The sequence below is a fragment of the Neofelis nebulosa genome, chromosome 6, assembly GCF_028018385.1.
Source record: "Neofelis nebulosa isolate mNeoNeb1 chromosome 6, mNeoNeb1.pri, whole genome shotgun sequence".
NCBI classification, from domain to species: domain Eukaryota; kingdom Metazoa; phylum Chordata; class Mammalia; order Carnivora; family Felidae; genus Neofelis; species Neofelis nebulosa.
In genome coordinates this window covers 47,536,791-47,557,182 of record NC_080787.1, presented here as the reverse complement: position 1 = coordinate 47,557,182, position 20,392 = coordinate 47,536,791, and the positions used below count along the sequence as shown (strand labels likewise).

Genomic DNA, 20,392 nt, shown 5'->3' with positions numbered 1-20,392 from the left:
GGGGTGGGGGCAGCAGAATTAAAGATATCCAACCGGTGCCTTAAACTGAATAGTTCCAAAGCCAAATTCTCTGCTAGGGCCTCTAAGGAAATGTCCAAGAAAAAAGTTGAATATGGGGGATAGAGTTCTGGAGATGGGCTTGTCTAAGAAATAGGTGAAGTGTCGTTGGAGGGGCGAAAGGAGCCAGGTGTGAGGGAGGGGCTGAATGAATCTCTTATGTACCTGAACTTCAAACATTTTTGGTAGTGGCTGGCACCTTTGTCATGTATTCACTGTCTCTCCGAGCCCTGGCCTCCGCTGATGGTACAGGATCTCCAAAGGGAACAATCGACAGCAATTACCCAGTTGATTCCTCCTCAGAATTCTTCCGTTTACCGTGCCGTTTTTGTCAAGAAAACTTTGAAAGCTCCGCAGCCAAGAAAGAAATACTGATGGTTAATTTGGACTCTACATCTTAAGTAGATAATAACATCAATAAAATCATATTAGTATAATTAGACTTAATGTTATGTGAGCTATTACTCTGGGCATCCCTGTAATTGCGCTTCACCATCTGTAAAGGATTAGATCCAGGTAACAAGGCTAGATGTATAAATACAGTTGGATATAGACACAGATGTAAGTATACCTCGACCTGGGGATAGGGAGATGTGCATACCTAGGGCTAGCAGGCCTGTGAACAGACATATGAACAAAATATCGCTTCTCCTCCAATCTGGTACAAGCACACTAATGCTCAGTACCTTTCTAAGTGACTTAAACATCCTCATTGACTTGATGTTCGGGGAACCCCTATCACATAGAGACTGTTATTATTCCATCTTACAGACAAAGAAACTGAGGTGTCAGATAGATCAGTAAATTGCCCAAGGTGGCACAAATCCTGGGTTCAGGATTTGAACGAGCTAAGCGTGGCTCTAGAGTCTACGCTAGGGACGTGGCTTTAGGCGGCCCTCTCATGGCCTAAATGTAATAGGTAGGGTGATATTTAAATGAAGTTGAAATGCAATCCCTGGTCTTACGAGCTACGAAGGAGGCTGTGCCTTTCACCAATCACACATGCACAGTTAGAGAGAGCTTCTATCTAGTCAGGGCTGGGGACAGCCATAGGCGCTTTTGCAGGTTGATGATCAAAGAAGAGGAGCTGATGGCCCAGAGAAGGATGAAACTGTCATTAGCCCTCAGGAAATGCCCTGAACCAAGGCAGCCATTGATACTGTAAACTGCAATGTGGCAGCTCTAAAAGGATCATCAGATCCTTCCTTTGTATTTAAAACCATGCAGATATGTGCCATTTGTGGCCTGTATCTGAGATCTGTGCTCATAATTCCTCCCTCAGAGGTCTCCAGGTTACCTGATTGACCCCGTACTCATCCCCAGTATGTGTGGGGTGCTCCTCCCCACTCTTCTCTGGGTATCCAGAGACCCCTCGGGATGCTTAAAAACGTTCTGCGGCAGACAGGGAGCCTGCAGCCATCCACAAATGGTACCTTGCTTGGTACAGCAAGATCCATGTCCCCTGGGCTCTCTTGGTGGGGGGCAGAGTGACCTCCCAGAACAAGCCCTGGGCTCAGGTGCTAGAAGGGTCTCACATTTGCTTCAGGGAGTTAGACCCCGCAAGGGTCCTAGGCACACGGACAATGCCACCTGTACGTTTCCCTCTTGGTCCACTCATCTAACACTTCCCATCCCTTACTGTACAGCTGTTGGGACAGGTTCCGAGCACCCCTCTTACTGGCTCCCCCCACCCCCCGCCAGTCCTCCATCTTGGGTATTTACAAAATGGGTGCTGGTGTGCATAGCAGGGAAATACTCAGGCATCTGTATGATAAATGAACTGACATTTTGCAAATTCAAGTTTCTTGGCTTTCTTTCTGGTGATCCAAACACATAGGGACATGTTCCTTATCAGCCCGAGAGTCATACAAACACCATATTTTCGCTGTATTGTACACATGGCCTCCAGACTCCTTTGTGATGGCACAGTATATTTGTCATTTCTCTTAGGCATATTTCCTGGGAAATGAATGAAATTTCAGCTTTAAGACCCTCATTGCATGGGCCTATACCCAGGCCCTGGCAGGACCCTGACAATGTGTTTCACGTGATCATGTATTTTTTGGTAAAATACATAAAACTAATTTTTAAGGATTTCTTACTGTCGTTAAAAAAATATTTCACTTTGGGACACCTGGGTGGCTTAGTCGGTTAAGTGTTGGACTCTTGACTTTGGCTCGGGTCATGATCTCACAGTTCATGAATTTGAGCCCCATGTTGGGCTCTGCGCTGACAATGTGGAGCCTGCTTGAGATTCTCTCTCTCTCTCTCTCTCTCTCTGCCCCTCCCCTGCTTGCTCTCTATCTCTCTATCTCAAAATAAATAAAAATAAACTTAACAATATCCCACTTTGGCACCTATTTAATATTATTTTGCCTAAAGAGGGTTTCCCAAGTTCTCAAAGCTTCAAGGTCCACAAAGCTTAGGTTGACCCCCATTCAAAGAACATTCCAGATTGTAGCCCCTGTACATATTCTTGGCTTAGAGGAGTTTGAGGGGTTTGTTTATCCAGTTCTATATGCGTAGATGGCAGCACAGTGAGATCAGGAAAATGGAGACTTCTTCCACTAGAAAGAAGTCAAAATGTACTCTCACATAGAAACATTATCCAGCCACCGCGAGACTTAGGGTGGGAAAGAAAGAACAGATTCGAACACAGGCCGTGGAAAGCATTCTGCTGAGAGAAGCAGGTGATGAGGTTTTAGGACAAAGTGGGTTCCTTTAGAGTTTAGACCTTTGACTCTCACAAGGACCCCAGTGGGAAGGGACAAAGCCTTTTGTGCCTTTGCCAGTGAATTATCTTCTCCCAAAGCAGTCACGTGGCACAAGGTCTGTCCACTTGTTTTATCAGTAAAAAAGGGTTGAGAGCCTCCTTTTCATATTGATTTTTCTATTTAGGTAACATCGGGACCACAAACGAAACGAAACGAAACGAAACGGCATTTAATACAAATCTGCTTGGCCTAAGAAATCCTGGCAGGTTAAAATCCAGGAGGAAAAATCCCCCCATGCAGTCCTGATACTCCTTTCACACAAGCAGTCTGCGTTAGGAAAGATTTATAACAGCGGGTCCCCGTGCCAGGAGGCCCTCCTGAGCAGCCTGTAAAATCCAATATGATCTTTAAACATGGGATTTTCACATGACTTGTCAGTGGACTCCATTGAGAGGTGATAAACCGAAATGAATTATTTCATTCTTCAGCAGTTTCCGGGAGGTATTATCTGACAGAGGAGAGTCTTGTGATTTTGAAAGAAGCCGAATTTCTTATTAAGATAATTTATACCCAACGGGCTCATAAGTGAGAAAATTGAAAAATATATAAAGGCATACAGCATCTTTTGGAATGCAGATAAAGGCAGTGTCGGACCTCTCCAGGAGCTGCATCTTCAAGGATAGCACTATTCTTCCCGGCTGACAAGGAAAGCTCGTTTTCTTGTTCTTGTTTTTCAGACTTCTCTCTTGCCTGCATCTAATGCATGACATTTACGTCGTGTAAACAACTTGAGCTTACTAGTTCCGGTTTTGCTAACTGGGTAGTTGAGTGACTTTGTGGAGGTCATTACCTTCTCTGGCTTCCATTTGCTTCATATGTTATTCAAGGACAATAACAACCTCAACTCTCCCTCAGAGGGTCAGTTCAGATAAGCAAGGATTCGGGGACATAATATATTACACAGAATTGTTCTTCTGTAGCCTGTCTGGTTTGGAGTTAAATTTTAATATTCTAATAGTCTTTCTAGAAGCTACCTTACGGTTTTGTATCAACCAATCAAGTAGAATGCATTGAGCCCTTCCTAAGTCTTCCTAAGCTTAAAAAGCAATAGTTCCTCCCATGTTGTTTGGAAACTATAATTAGTCACCTGCTACTTGATTTTGTTCCATCATTTCTGAGGGCAGGGTTCTTCCCATCACTGGAGCCTCTTTGTGAGGACCCTGGACAGATCCCTCCTCCTGGTTCCAAGACAAGGCTCCTCTCTACCCTGTGGACCCCGAGACCATTGTATCGCTGGTGGGGAGTGCCATATCGTGTTCACTCTGAGAAAGATTAGAAGCACATTGTTGCCCCAGTCATGCATGACGCGTGTTCAAGACCCCATGAGAAGCTTTTCTGGTGTTCAGGAGGGTGTCCTGTCAGAGGGACTGCCCTTGTAAATCTTTCACAATACAGACTCCTCATGTGAAAAGAATAACTAGGCGTTCTTGGCTCCAATTTATGTTTCTACCTTTGTTCTCCTTTTTCATTTCTGTAACTCAGTTCCTATTAAGCAAACACATTGAAAGGCAGGGAATTTAAAATCCCCAAGTATTCATATTTGAAACCAAGTTTCCCTTCTTCCTTCTTTTTCCACTCCCCCCACTGCACACACCTGTCTTGCACACCCCACCCTGGAATGACCCCGCTTTCCACTTCCCACTCACCTGGAAAAAGATGGCATAACAGAATTTGCTGGCTCTGTTAAAACCATCGGATCCCCAGTTTCATTCGGTCCCTTAGTGCTGCATAACTGCCTATGTTAGTTTTCTAGGGCTGCTGTGACAAAATACCACAAACCAAGCGCCTTAAAGTCACAGAAATGTATTATCGCACAATTCTGGAGGCTAGAAAACCAAAATCAGGTGTCGGCAGGGTGGCGTTCCCTCTGAAGCTCTCTTCTTAGCTTCTGGTAGTTCCAGTCTTCCAGCAATCTTCGGCCTTCCTTGGCTTGCAGTTGCATCACTCCAGTCCTCTGTCTTCAAATGACACTTTCCTTATGTCTCCCTGTCTTCCCATGGCTATCCTCTTATAAGGACAACAGTCATCCTGGATGAGGGCCCACCCCATGCCACTATGACCCCCCCCCTCTTCCTTAGTTACATCTTCAGTGACCCCATTTCTGATAAGGCCATATTCTCAGGTACTGGAGACTTGAGCATATCCTTTGGAGGGGACATAATTCAGCCCATTACACCGTTCTTTGACTCATCCACATTTACTCTCCTTACCTCTGACCACAGCAGCTGTTCTGAGTCTTTCTCAAGCTTCTCAAGCCCTCAGTCTCCCTTCACCTTCCCTACCTCAACAGAGGACCTCACCATCCATTTCCCTGAGATGAAAAGCCATCTTCAGTTTTGCTCGTTCCATTTCCATACTCCTCCATCCTGATCTATCACCTCCTCTCTCACGGGAAGAAGTGTCTACAAGTCTCTCTGAAGCCTCTTCTTCTTGTCTCCACTACCCTCTCCTCTTTCCTGTCTCCTCTCTCCCCTTCATCATAGTTTCATTTTATCAACCAGGAGGTGTCTCCCCACACTCCCAAAAATCTTGTTGTGACCTCGCTTCCCATGTAGTTATCATCCCACCTCCCTCTTTCTCGTTACCACACTCTCTTTCTCCACCTTTTCCCCTCCGTTCACCCCTCAATCCATAATAATCCAGGTTTCACCTCCACATCTGTTCAAAGAGCTCTCAGTAGTGTCACCAGTGGTCTCACACTGGCCAAAACCATTTTCGTCCTTTTCACCTTCTCTGCAGCATTCAGTTACTATAACAACACTTTCTCGAATGATAGCCCTTCTTGGATTTCCATTATGTTGTGTCCTTAGAATTCTCACTAGACCCCTTGTCTTCAACCCAAACCAACTAAATCCTTACTTTCTCTGAGATATTATAGTACTGCTGTTCTCAAAGGATGGTCTACAGACGCTTTTCCATGAGGTCAAAACTATTTCCACAATAAGGCTAAGACACTATTTTCCTTTTCAGCTGTTTTGACAGTTATATCCATGGTGCAAAAGCAATGGCAGTTAAAGCCGCTGGTGCTTTGGTATGAGTCAATGCAGTGGCAGCAAATGATATCAGTATTATTCGTACTAAAAAAAAAAAAAAAGATAGAAGAAAGTAAGAAAGAAAATACCAGGGGCGCCTGGGTGGCGCAGTCGGTTAAGCGTCCGACTTCAGCCAGGTCACGATCTCGCGGTCCGTGAGTTCGAGCCCCGCGTCAGGCTCTGGGCTGATGGCTCGGAGCCTGGAGCCAGTTTCAGATTCTGTGTCTCCCTCTCTCTGCCCCTCCCCCGTTCATGCTCTGTCTCTCTCTGTCCCAAAAATAAAAAATAAAAAAAAAACGTTGAAAAAAAAAAAAAAAAAGAAAGAAAATACCAGTGTTACTTAAGAATGTCCCTAATGGGGGCATCTGGGTGGCTCAGTGGGTTAAGCGTCCTACTCTTGATTTCAGCGCAGGTCATGATCTCACAGTTCATGAGATCGAGCCCTGCACCAGGCTCTGTGCTGACAGCATGGAACCTGCTTGGGATTCTCCCTCTCCCTCTCTCTCTTCACCTGCCCCTGCTCTCACTGTCTCTCTCAAAATAAACTTTTAAGAAAGAACTTAAAAAAAGAAAGAATGTCCCTGATGAAGCCATAAAATATATTAATTTTATTATCTTTTTTCCTTGAATATATACCTTTTTAAAATTTTTTTTTTCAACGTTTATTTATTTTGGGGACAGAGAGAGACAGAGCATGAACGGGGGAGGGGCAGAGAGAGAGGGAGACACAGAATCAGAAACAGGCTCCAGGCTCTGAGCCATCAGCCCAGAGCCTGATGCGGTGCTGGAACCCACGGACCGCGAGATCGTGACCTGGCTGAAGTCGGACGCCCAACCGACTGCGCCACCCAGGCGTCCCTGAATATATACCTTTTTAATAATCTGAATAACAAAACGGGGAGTACACTAAGTATACTTGGATACAATGTTTGAGGTGAGATACAATGAGATACAATGTCTGTGTTGAGGAAACATTCTAAGCTGTCCGAAGCTGAACTAGGCATTTGTTTTTCTCACGGAACACCATTTGTACTTAAAAGAACAACTAACAGACAAAGTGTAGTTATGCAGACTTAGATATTTGGCAGATATTTTCTCAAAAGTGAATGGATGAGTGTGTTACGCCAAGGAAAATAACTGTCAGTGTTTGTTGCCAGTGATTAGGAATGAACTTTCAAGCAAAAATTAGAATTTTAGAAAGCCTGTATTTACCAACATGAATCTGACATCTTTGCATTTTCTAAAGACTTTTTGATAAGATAGGTGGTAATGTTAATGAATGTGACTTTTTATACTGTGTGATGAAATGGGTGAGGATTTGGAAAACCTACATAACGCAAGGAACCATATTTTTCAAGTGGCCAATGTATGTCATTACAGAATCATGCATGGGTTTAAAAAAACACACACACATTAGGGGCGCCTGGGTGGCTCAGTCGGTTACATCTGACTTCAGCTCAGGTCATGATCTCACACCGTGAGTTCAGGCCCTGCATTGGGCTCTGTGCTGATAGCTCAGAGCCTGGAGCCTGCTTCAGATTCTGTGTCTCCTTCTCTCTCTGCTGTTCCCTCCCTCACGCTCTCTCTCTGTCTCTGAAAAATGAATAAACTTTAAAAATGTTTTTTAAAAATTAAAGGTGAAAAATAGATAAATGGACCTTAGTATAATCAAATAAAAATGTTATTTGATTATAGCTTCAGAGTCAACATTGTAATATACTTTACGAAACTGCCACTTGTCAAGCTTTGATGAAGTATCAGGAAAAAATATTTACAAGGAATTTCGAAGAATATTTGAAAGGCTATGAAGTTACTCCTCCCTTCTCCAACCATGTATTTGGGTGAGGCCAACTTTGATTCATACCCTTCAGACAAAACCACATAGTATAACAGATTGAACCTAGAAGCAAATGTGAGATTTCAGGTATCTTCTATTAAGTCAGAAATTAAAGAAACTTGCAGAAATGAAAAAAAAAAATGCTGATCTCACTAAATTTTTTCTTGCTTTGGAAGAGTTATTTTTCATAAAAATATTATTTTAACATCTAATGGGCTTATTATTGTTACTTTTAAATACATTTATAAGTGTATATATTTTTCACTTTGCAGTACAGTGAACATTGGTAAGTGAAACTCGCATTAACAAAAGTTCTTGGGGAGGGGAAGGAAAAAAAAAAAAGAGAGGTTAGAGTGGGAGAGAGCCAAAGCATAAGAGACTGTTAAAAACTGAGAACAAACTGAGGGTTGATGGGGGGTGGGAGGGAGGGCAGGGTGGGTGATGGGTATTGAGGAGGGCACCTTTTGGGATGAGCACTGGGTGTTGTATGGAAACCAATTTGACAGTAAATTTCATATATTAATAAATAAATAAATAAATAAATAAATAATAATAATAATAAAAATTTAAAAAATTAAAAAAATAAAAAATAAAAAAAAAAAAAACAAAAGTTCTTTAGGATTCTCCCTGACTTTTAAGCGTATAGCGAGGTCCAGAGACCAGAATTTGAGATCACTGCTGTGGAACTCTTTTCAAACCAGTGGTTACAAAGGGAACTGACTGTTGAGGAAATGAGGAATTTATTGGGCGTGTGGGGTGCCAGTCACTGTGTGTCTGGGGGGAACCGGGGCATCGAACCCTAGATTTGCTCTACAGGAAGGTGAGACACCCCTGTGGCTACCTGTGTTCAGGACACCATTTTGCCTAAGGGTTTGTCGCTGTGCTTCGCCTGCCTCTAACCAATTTCTCCTCATGCTCTGTCACCTCCACCAGCGAAATGGTTGTCATATCACTCCTGGAAGCAAATCGAGGGGGCCAGTGAATCCCCCCATTCTTGGCCAGCTGCCTGTCGCCACTGCCACTACAAGTCCCCAAAAGACTTGTGCCGAGAGGACAAGCCAAGTAAATGTTCGTTTATTGCGATGATGATTATTATCATTACAGAGTTTGTGATGGCCCCTGAGTCCAGGTTTGGGGAACGACCTCTTTTGATGATCAGCCTAAAGGCCCAAAACAAGGAGAGGAATGAGGTTCCTTTCACTTGCCAACTCTAGCTTGATGCAGGAGCTGCCTGGGGCTCTCTTTTGAAGATCGGTGGAGAAAACGATTGCCTTCGGTTACTGACATCTGCCGAAGCCTGCCAAGGAGTCGGCATATAGGCCATTCATTGTCAGCCCTCCCCTAAGCCCGATGCCAAGACCCCTTGATTTTGTTTTTCTAATCCAGGCTCTTGAGGCCAAACAGCTCTGAGCAACTGAGATGCGAGGCATAAAGAAGAGATATACAATGCAAACAAGGAACTAGAGTCAAAGGAAAAGAACACCTCCCCTCCAAGTTGGTCTTCATGGCCACGCTCAGGCGCTGGGGCGGAGATGAGGAAGTGAACTCCCAAACCAGAGGTGGAAAAACATAGAGCTACAAAGAAGACCCAAGAACTTTGTCCTGAGAAATACGACTATTTCTAAATAGAAATAAAAGCTTTTAATCTCTTAATTCCTTCCATTCCTAAAAATTCCCCAAATTAATTAAACCACCAGCTGTGATGTGAGCAGCTGAGGGCACTTGTCATTGTGAGAAACCAGAAAACATTGTATTCACCAGGACCCCTGTTCAGGAAAACACAATATTGTTGGGAAACGATTCCTTAATGAGCCCTCTTGGAGTGGCGGCAGAGGCCCCAGGCCCAGGGGTCGGCTCATCCCATGACTTGAGAGTTGAAGGAAAAACTTCCCAAGGAACAGACAAGGAAAGATCCTTGTCTTTGTTCTGTTTCTTTGGTTCTTTCCTTGTTTTGTTCTTGTTAGGGGAAGGGGATTGAGAACTCAGTCTGAAAAGGGGAGAAAGAGCCCCTTAAATCTCCGTGAACGTCATGAAACTTGAAAAAAAAGAACTCGCTTTGAATGTATCATTTGTGGTTCTGGACCGGACGGATAGGGCATAAAGAGAAAGACACAGGAGTCAAAAATGGGAGGAACCATAGGCACGCCCTGGGGAATCTCAGAAACGAGCCACGTTTTTGGAAGGGTCGCGAGCCATGGATCTGAGGGTCTGAGACGTGTTCATCTGGAGGCCCAACAGGCGGGGAGATCTTCTCTGCCATCTGGGCTCTTCTTCCTGTGCAAACCCCAGAGGTCAGTGACGTCACAGCCTCGCATCACACCGCTGATTCTCCTAGATGTGGTCACACACAAGCTTGGGTCAGTTTATTGATCCCCATCATTTGCTCCTGCTGCGGCACCTCTCCCTTCTTCTCAGCCCAGCAGTGTGATTCTTTATATAATTGAAAGCGTCTCTATATTCAGGGTCACAAGGACTTTGGCCTGGTTGTAGTTCTGCCACTAAGTGCCCATGTGACCAAGGCGGGTCCTTGTCTCTTCAGACTTCAGGGTCCTGGTTTGTGGAATGATAGAGGTGAGGAAGGAAATGGCTTAGGGCCCTTACAAACCAAATTCAGTGAACCTTGCTGCACCTTGGGGCATCTGCATTCCGACTTGTACTCACTCTTAAAGATATACCTTCCGTCGTAGAAATAAAAGAATCAGGGTTTGTTGATTTGTTTACATAGAAGTTCTTTACTTAGCAACAATTTCTCCGCTAAGCACATACAGTAACTTTGCATACACTGGTTGTGTTACTTATAACAAGGATTTTTTAAAGCTAAGAGAAACCAGACAGATGGTATTAATATATGTATTTTTTAAGTCTTTAATTTTCCTTTTGTGCCTTGCGCCCGCCTTACGGGCATTCTCATATCTGTGTCTGTGTCTGCCTCTCACAGTAGGTTGTTAGATCACTGAGAGCTGGAACGCAGTAATACTCATCTGTGTACTCCCCTAAAGCCTAGCGACCGTGCCTTGAAATAAGTGAGCATTTAATAGAGATGTGTTTAGTTGAATTGAAAATTGTACTGAATCAAAAACTTCAAATGATTACTTTGTATTGTGATAGGCTTGGTTATGCCGTAGGAATAAAATAATCTCCAGATCTCCGTGGTTTAATGCGATAGAAGTCTGTTTGTTTATTTGTTTTGCCAAAGCAAAGTCAACTCTAGGATGGGTGGGAGTAGGGAGAAAGATATTTCTGCTCCACACAGCCCCTCAGGGACCCAGGAGAATCTCCTGAGGGACCGAGGAAAGTCCTGTTTCTCGATGGTATACCATTTGGAACACACGGCATCTTCAGAGAAAGATAGGAAACTTTCTCAAGGGCTTTTTCTTGCCTTCGGCACACATTTCATGGACCAGGACTCATCCCATGACACCATCTAACTAGTGTCACCAAAGTGGGTCGTCACTTGTAATATCTACTGCATACTTTACTCAAACAGCTCTAATATTTTAGAGTTAATGAACTTCTTTGAGAATCTTATGACAACAATGATCCCTCTCCCCAGAAAACAATACATATACAGAGAAACTTCCTCAAAATTTTGCATAATTTTCAGGTCTGTTATGCATTTCAAACCCCATTCACTGCTCCTCTAAGGATCCCTAGACCCAGGTTGCGAATCCTTCCACTGAATCCACGGGCATGTTTAACACCCGGTAACAGATTGACAGGTGAAAAAAATGCATTACTAATGTGCTGCTTGAATGTTATGTTGAGAACAGCCTATTTATTTACTTATTTATTGATTAATTATTTGTGTCGTGCAAGATACATGACCCACGGATTTTCCTCTGTGTTTGTTTTATCAGGAAAAATTTGAAGGTCTGTTTCGGACTTATGATGACTGTGTGACCTTCCAGCTATTTAAGAGTTTCAGACGTGTCCGAATAAACTTCAGCAATCCCAAATCTGCAGCCCGAGCCAGGATAGAGCTTCATGAAACCCAGTTCAGAGGGAAAAAATTAAAACTCTACTTTGCACAGGTAAGGTAATTCTTACTCTACATTATTATTATTATTATTATTATTATTATTATTTTGCCTTTTTAAAAATTTTTTTTAATGTTTATTTATTTTTGAGACAGAGAGAGACAGAGCATGAATGGGGGAGGGTCAGAGAGAGGGAGACACAGAATCTGAAATGGGCTCCAGGCTCTGAGCTGTCAGCACAGAGCCCGACGCGGGGCTCGAACCCACGGACCGTGAGATCATGACCTGAGCCGAAGTCGGCCGCTTAACCGACTGAGCCACCCAGGCACCCCTATTTTGCCTTTTTAAAAGTGTAAATGGAGCCCTTTCTACTTTGGTTTGTAGTCTATAATTAGTTCACAGATAAATAAACCTATGCCCTGATTCCCAGACAGGGGTATCACAGAGGTTTAGAAAGCAGGCTCTGAGGGCTGACAGCCTGAGCTGTCACCTGGGCAAGTTACACAATGTCAGTGGGCCTCAGTTTCCTCACCTGTAAAGAGGGAGAATGATACACACACCGTTCTGCTGTTTTACGAGGATTAAGTGGACTATTGCATGTTAAAGTACCTAGTGTTTGGTAAATGCACAGCAAATATCAGCTAGTACTTGTAATAAGAATGGTCTACACCTAGGGCGCCTGGTGGCTGAGTCAGTCAAGCGTCCAACTCTTTGTTTTGGCTCAGGTCAGGTCATGATCTCATGGTTCATAGGTTCACAGCTCCGTTGGTACGGAGCCTGCTTGGGATCCTCTATCCCTCCCTCTCTCTCTGCCCCTCCCCCCACCTGCTCTTTCAAAATAAATAAATAAACTTAAAATTAAAAAAAAAAAAAAAAAGAATGGTCTATTCCCAACTACTCTTAAACTTCCTAGCAGGCTTATAATTAAAAGTTCAGTTATGTGATAGTTTTAGTGGACCGTATATCTTTCCAATGACTCCGATTCATGAGAAAAGATTACAAACATATGGAAATCAGTTGCGTGTTTTATTTCATCCAAAAATAAGTGCTGGCTATTCCAAATGGGGATGAACAGTTCTTGGCAATGCTCACAAAGTCCACGGCAATAGAAGATCAATGTCCTAATATTAGTTCCATCAGTGCCCTCCCTTCATCATTAGATATCCTGATCCATCTCGTATCGGTCACTAAACGTTGTTCCCACCTTTGGACTCTACGAAGATGGCATAGTAAAAAGAACGTAGACTTTGCTTCTTTTTAAGGCTGAATAGTATCCCGTTGTACGTAGATGCCACTTTCTCTTTACGCATCATCTGTCGACGGACATTTATGTTGTCTACACATCTTGGCTATTGTGAATAGTGCTACAATGAACACAGGAGTGTTAATATTTCTTCCAGAGTCTGAATTCAATTCTTTTGGATAAATACCCAGAAGCGGAATTACTCATTGAGATGGCGGTTCTATTTTTAATTTTTTTAGGAACCTCCATATTGTTTTCTATAGTGGTTTTGCCGTTATGCATTCCCACCAACAGCACACGATGGTTCCTATTTTTCCACATCCTTGCCAACACTTGTTGTCTTTTATTTGTTTATTTAATTTTGATAACACCCATCCTAACACCTGTGAGGTGATATCTAATTGTGGTTTTGACTTGCATTTCCCCGGTGCTTAGTGACCTAAATATTTTTTCATAAACCTGTTGGCCATTTATGTATCTTCTTTGGAGAAATGTCCATTCAGGTCCTTACTCTGTTTGCTTTCACTGAGTTACTGGGTTTTATTTTGTTTTTTGTGGTTTTTGTTTTGTTTTGTTTTGTGTTTGTGTTTTGTTTTGTGTTTGTTTGTTTGTTTGGGTGTTTGTTTGTTTGTTTTGCTTTTGAGTCATAGGAGTTCCTTAACTTCTCATCCTATACATGAATAGAGAGATTAACCTGTCTTATATCTGGTTTATAAATATTTTCTCCATTATGCAGGTCGCCTTTTCACTCTGTTGATAGTATCCTTTGGTGTGGAGAAGACTTAGATTGATGTAATCCTGCTTGTTTATTTTTATTTGTGTTGCCTGTGCTTGTGGTGTCATACCTATGAAAACATTGTCAAGGCCAATGTTATGAGGCTTTCTGTTTATTTTCTTCTAGGACTTTCTCGGTTTCAGGTCTTATGTTTAGAATCTTTAATCCATTTTGAGTTAGTTTTTGTGCATGGTGTAAAATGAGGTTTCAACTTCATTCCTTTGCATGCGGATATCCAGTCTTCCCGGCACCATTTGTTGAAGAGACTGTTGTTTCCTCATTGTGTACTGTTGGCACTCTTGTTGAAGATCAGTTGACCCTCTGTGTGTGGATTAATTTCCAAGCTCTCTGTTCTATTCCATTGGCTTACGTGTCTGTCTTAATGCCAGTCCCTTGCTGTTTTGATTATTGTAGCTTTGTAATATATTTTTAAATCAGGAAGTGTGATGTTCATCTTTCTCAAGATTGATTTGGCTGTTTGTGGTCTCTCGTGGTTCTATATGAATTTTAGAATTGTTTTTTTTCACTATTTCTGTAAAAGAAAAATGCCATTGCAATTTTGATAAGGATTGCATTGAGTCTGCAGTTTGCTTTGGATAGTGTGGGCATTGTGCAATATGGATGAACCTGGAGGACAGTATGCTAAGTGAAATAAGCCATTCACAGAAAGACAAATATTGCATGATTCCACTTATATGAGGGATCTAAAATAATAAAATTCATAGAACCAAAGCGTAGGATGGTAGTTTCCAGGGACTAGAAAGAGTGGAAAACGATGAGTTACTAGTCCACAGGTATGAAATTTCAGTTAGATGAGATGAATAAGCTTTAGAGATCTACCGCACAACATTGTACCCATAGTCAACAATAATATGCTGTGGGGCACCTAGGTTCAGTCAGTCAAGTATCTGACTTTTGATTTCAGCTCAGGTCGTGATCTCACGGTTTGTGAGTTTGAGCCACACATCAGGTTCCGCACTGTCAGTGCGGGATTCTCTCTCTCTCCCTCTCTCTCTGCCCCTCCTGCGTGCTCTCTCTTTCTCAAAATAAGTAAAATAAACAATAACAAAAAAAAAAACCCGTTAACAATAATATACTGTAGACTTAAAAATTTATTAAGTGGGTGTATCTCTTGCTAAATGTTCTTACCGTAATAAAATAAAATAAAAACTAAATAAGTAGAATTTAGACTTTGGCCTTAGACCCATGTTCAGATCCCATGCTGCTAGTAACTATGTGATTTGTAGAAACCTCAGTTTCTTCATCTAATGAAACCCCACCTGTTTCCTTAAAAAGTTAAACATATAGAGTTCCCATCTGACCCAGCAAATACTCACTCCTAGGTGTACATCTAAGTGGCTTGAAAATAGGCCTCAAAAAAATGCATGTACACATATATTCATATATAGTAGTACTATGACTAGGGTAGAAAGGGTAGAAAGAGTCCAAATGTCCATCAGTGGCTGTGGTCCACCTTTCAACAAACAAACTGTGGTCCATCTTTCATTGGAATGTTATTAAACCATAAAAAGGAATGAAGCATTGATACATGCTACCACATAGATGAACCCTGAAAACATTATGCTAAGTAAAAGAAGCCAGACACAAAGAGGTCACATATGATTCCATTTATGTGAAATATCCAGAATAGGTAAATCCATTGAGACATAAAGCAGATTGTTGGTTGCAGGGTCTGACTAGGGGCAAAAATGGTAGTAGCTGTTTAATGGGTACAGGGTTTCCTTTAAGGCAATAAAAATGCTTTGGATTCTCTGTCTCCCTCTCTTTCTGCCCCTCCCCACTCACATGGTCTCTGTCTCTCTCAAAATAAATAAACTTTTAAAAAATGTTGGGGCGCCTGGGTGGCTCAGTCGGTAAGCAGCAGACATCGGCTCAGGTTATGGTCTCTGTGGGTTCAAGCCCCACATCAGGCTCTGTTGACAGCTCAGAGCCTGGAGCTTGCTTTGGATTCTGTGTCTCCCTCTCTCTGTGCTTCCTCTACTCACACTGTGTGTGTGTGTCTCTCTCTCTCAAAAATAAATAAACATTAAAAAAAAATTAAATTAAATTAAAAAAATGCTTTAGAGGAACCTGGGTGGCTCAGCCAGTTAAGCGTCCAACTTCGGCTCAGGTCATGATTTCAGGGTTCGGATGGTGACTTCGAGCCCCACGTCGGGCTCTGTGCTGACAGCTCGGAGCCTGGAGCCTGCTTCAGATTCTGTGTCTCCCTCTCTCTCTGCCCCTCCCCTGCTTGCCCTCTCTCTCTCTCTCTCTCTCTCTCTGTTTCTCTCTCTCTCTCAAAAATAAATAAGCATTTTTTTAAAATGCTTTGGATGTAGGTAGAAGTGGTGATTGCACAACCCTGGAAATGTACTAAAGGCCACTGATTGTTTACTCTAATGGTTAATTTCATATTATGTGAATATCACCTCAATTAAAAGAATGAGAGAAAAAGAAAGGAGAGAAGGAGGGAGGACAGGAGGGAGGAAGGAGCCTGGGGACCAGCAGTTCAGCCTCACTTGGGAACTTGTTAGCAATGCAGATCCTCAGACCCCACCCCAGCTCTGCTGAATCGGAAACTCCAGGAGTGGGGGCTCTGCAGTCTGTGCTTTTAGTAAGCTCTCCAGGTAATTATGATGCACGCTAAAAGTTGAGAGCCACTGTTTTAAGGATGAAATAAGATAACTGAGCATATGGTGTGTGGTAAGTAGTGATTATTATTATAGCCTGCTTCATTGGATCACTTGTCACAGGCTCCAAATGCGACTCTGCATCATCGTGTACCAACACGGCACATCTGAGGCCCTAATGAATAATGCGTCTTCATTTTTTCTCTCTTTGAAAGGTTCAGACTCCAGAGACAGACGGTGACAAGCTGCATTTGGCTCCACCACAGCCTGCCAAACAATTCCTCATCTCACCCCCGGCGTCTCCTCCCGTGGGCTGGCAGCCCATCAGTGATGCCACGCCAGTCCTCAACTACGACCTCCTCTATGCCGTGGCCAAACTAGGACCAGGTACGCTCTGCGACCCTTTTGCGAAAGAAACATCGTCAGCAACCTAGAAAAGCCAAACAAGATTAACAGCCTTGAAATCCGGGGCTCACGGTAACATGGGCATTTCTAATGGGTTTATTGCACTGTGTGGACAGCGAGAGGGCTGACGGATGGGAAGGCAACACCGGACTTTGTCCCTGTTTAACTGCAATTCAGGAACCGGTGCTAAAATGCCTGTCTGTGCAACTTCTGCGTTGCAATGCAGATACTTTAAGACCGGGAAGAGCTACCGAATTCCTATACCATGAGGAAGTTGTTTGTTTTCTCAGAACAGGCAAAATGAGCTCTAGCGACAGGCACGAGGCTTCGATGCTATGCAACCTTCTTTTACTGCTGCCATAGGAAAGCCCAGGAACCCTCTGAAACAAGACAATCTTCCTGCCAAAGTGAAGTCTCTAGGTCCCCAAGAACCAGATCACAATAGCCTCTAACTTAAAAAAAAAAAAATCTTTCAGTCCCCTCATTCTGGTGGTTGGTACAGGAGGCTCAGATTCTCTCATTCTCTGCAGTACGGTATTCCATTGGGTGAATATGCAATCATGCTTTACTCATCCAGTCTCCTGAGTTGGACACTTAAGACAGTCTCCAGTTTCTTGCCATTACAATCAGAGCTACCGTTGGGGCACCTGGGTGGCTCAGTCGGTTAAGTGTCCCACTTCGGCTCAGGTCGTGATCTTGCGGTTCGTGAGTTTGAGCCCCATGATGGGCTCCCTGCTGTCAGCACAGAGAATGCTTCGGATCTTCTGTCCCCCTCTTTCTGCCCCTCCCCACTTGCTCTCTCTCTCTCTCTCTCAAAAATAAATAAACATTTTTTTAAGAAAGCTACAGTTAACATCCTCGTGCATATCTCCTATGCACTTGCCCAGAATTTCTGTACATTTTGTACCCAAGTGATATCGTCCTCACTTTCTTTTCTTTTTTTAATATGAAATTTATTGTCCAATTGGTTTCCATACAACACCCAGTGCTCATCCCAACAGGTGCCCTCCTCAATACCCATCACCCACCCCCCATCAACCCTCAGATTGTTCTCAGTTTTTAAGAGTCTCTTATGGTTTGACTCCCTCCCTCTCTAACTTTTTTTTTTTACTTCCCCTCCCCCATGGTCTTCAGTTAAGTTTCTCAGGATCCACATAAGAGTGAAACCTTTCAGCAGATGTTGCCATCTTGCTGGAAAAATACTCTAAAGTATTAAGAAAGGTGAAATGAAATGGGGTTGCTTATGCCAAGGCGTTTTAAAACAGCGCCGGGAGGCCCATCCCAGAGATGGGCCTTGTGCACATCCTCACTCGGTAGGACCATGAACTTTTGGACTGGCCCAAACCACAGATATTGCAAGAACTCAGCCGGCAACTTTCCATAGGGAGAGATTTTGCTTAGTGACAACCTTAACAACCAGTTCTGTTCAGCCAAGATATTCTGCCACCAACACCCACCAGAATCCTTTGTAAACAGCATATATAAGCATTCCCTTTTTTCTTTAAAAATGCTTGACTTTTGTTCCCTGGGGTGGGGGGCACTACTTAGGTTGCCACAGTTCTGAGATTCCACAGAAATGCTTTTGGAGGGAGGGGGGAGGTCAGCTTCTTTTCTCGGTTGACATTATTTTTCCTGTATTATAGCAGGAGGGGACATGGTGGAAAGAACAGGGGATGAAACCAGGTGATCAGAGGGTTTAGGCACTGTGGATCCAAAGGTAAATCATGCCCATTGTGTCTGCTCTATGAGCTGGTCTCCTGATGTGAGGGGGGGGGCTTTCAAAATATAACCACAAGGCCCCGACTGCACCCTAAGAGATTCTGATTTAATTGACTTGGGTCAAGTTCAGGTGTCAGTATTTTTAACAAGCTCCCTGGTGATCCTGAGGTGCATATCTGTATCAAGAACCACCGGTAGCCAAGTGACAGATATCAGCCATGAGAGACTTAATAATGAGTTCTTCCCAGTATTTCTCAGTGTGCTCAGGAAAACACGTGGACCCAAATCGCCCACCCCAGAAGCCTGCGGTTTTAACCATCACACGTGATGATTCTTGCACAGCCTGAAATCTGCAGACCCGACGCGGGGCTCGAACTCACAAACCGGGAGATCATAACCTGAGCCGAAGTTGGATGCTTGAAGGGCTGAGCCGCCCAGGCGCCCCTCTGGGGTTTCTTTCTAATTACCATCAAATCGCTCAGCTTCTTGGGGCCTCTACAGCGGCCATCGGTTCCACCCTTAAAGAGCCACTGTGAGAAGCAGTAGGTGCCCGACTAAGATGAACTGATAAAAAAAACGATGTAATAACGAGAGACGTATTTGTGACGCGTTATTTCTCTGAAGGCCCGGTCCGTATCCAGGAATCCTGAGCCAATGCACTTCCCACGCGTGTCTGTGCTATAGGTAAATGGAGAGTGTATAAAATGAGTTGAAATAAGTTGGGTCTTCTCAAGTCAGGCCTTGTGCAAGCCTTTCCCACAGTAATTCAGAACACTCCAGAAGCAAGAAGGCACACCCCTAGGTGGACCGACTGGAGCCAAGGTACGCCTGATCCTCACGCACGGATACTGACAAGAACCCATCTGAACCCCTTGTACAGTTGCTTGGATGGCAGTACGTGGACCTTCAGAGAGTCCCTGAGGTCGTGGCCGGAGGACCTAGGAGTCACTGGCCAAGCTGCATTTTACAACAGCGGAGGAAGCCGAGAGGCCCCGACAGGGGAGAAATCACTTGCCGGGACAGAGTCAGGGTTCCAAGGCGGTGATCTTCCTACTTCACTGTTGAACAAAGGAGGCCCAGGCAGAGTCAGACTTTGTGACCATCAGATCCCAGCTGGCCTCGGGTCCACTCACTCGGAGCCGGTAACCCAGTCAACTCAAATCATGTTTCATCCAAAATTGGGAAAGAAATTAGTCTGTAGTTCATGTTCACAAAGCTGGATGCAAAGACAAGATAAGGGCAAGTCTCGGATACCCTCACTGGCTGACGGAGCCGAGTCCCAGGTCTGGAAGACACTGCCAGGGGCAGGTGAGAGCTGGACCTGATGGAGGCAGAAGGAACGGATAGTGTGGGGGTTTTAGGCCTCAGAAGGGGTGCTTACAGAGCCTGGCACAGAGGAGGCAGGAAGGAGGGCTGAAATGGTCTTAAAAAGATTGTTTTAAAGTTTATTCATTTTTGAGACAGAGACAGAGCATGAGTGAGGGAGGGGCAGTGAGAGAAGGAGACACAGAATCCGAAGCTGTCAGCACACAGCCTGACGTGGGGCTCGAACCCATGGACCACGAGATCATGACCTGAGCTGAAGTCGGATGCTCAACTGGCTGAGCCACGCAGGCGCCCCAGGAATGAAATGGTCTTAAAGAAGCGGAGGAAAAAAGGGGGTTCTTTTTAGAGTTGTGAGGAACTTACCAACAGCCGTTTAAAGTGCATCCCTTTTACCTGAGTGGTGCTGCTAAACTCCGGGCTTGACTTTCCCTTTACCAAGTAAATGTACTCTGAAGTGTTCTGCACAGAGAGAGCAATCATTAATACCCCCATTTGACAGATGAGAACACTAAGCTGTAGAGAGGTGAGCGAATTTGCCCAAGGTGACACAGCTGGGCGGTGGCAGAGAGAAGTGTCCAGCCTGGCTCCTCTGACTCCATGAGATCTGGGGCCAGATC

At 43.9% G+C, this 20,392-nt stretch overlaps 1 protein-coding gene across 4 annotated transcripts in view; it reads left to right on the top strand.

Moving 5' to 3' along the window:
• RCAN2 (regulator of calcineurin 2) overlaps nucleotides 1–20,392 on the top strand; it is a 274,292-nt gene that overhangs the window by 234,892 nt on the left and 19,008 nt on the right. For 3 of the 4 annotated variants that reach the window (XM_058734151.1, XM_058734149.1, XM_058734152.1), the window contains 2 exons: nucleotides 11,558–11,731; nucleotides 16,541–16,712. In XM_058734151.1, coding sequence (XP_058590134.1) covers nucleotides 11,558–11,731; nucleotides 16,541–16,712 — 346 coding nt within the window. The remainder of the gene's footprint in view (nucleotides 1–11,557; nucleotides 11,732–16,540; nucleotides 16,713–20,392) is intronic. The other variant, XM_058734153.1, reaches the window with a different exon arrangement.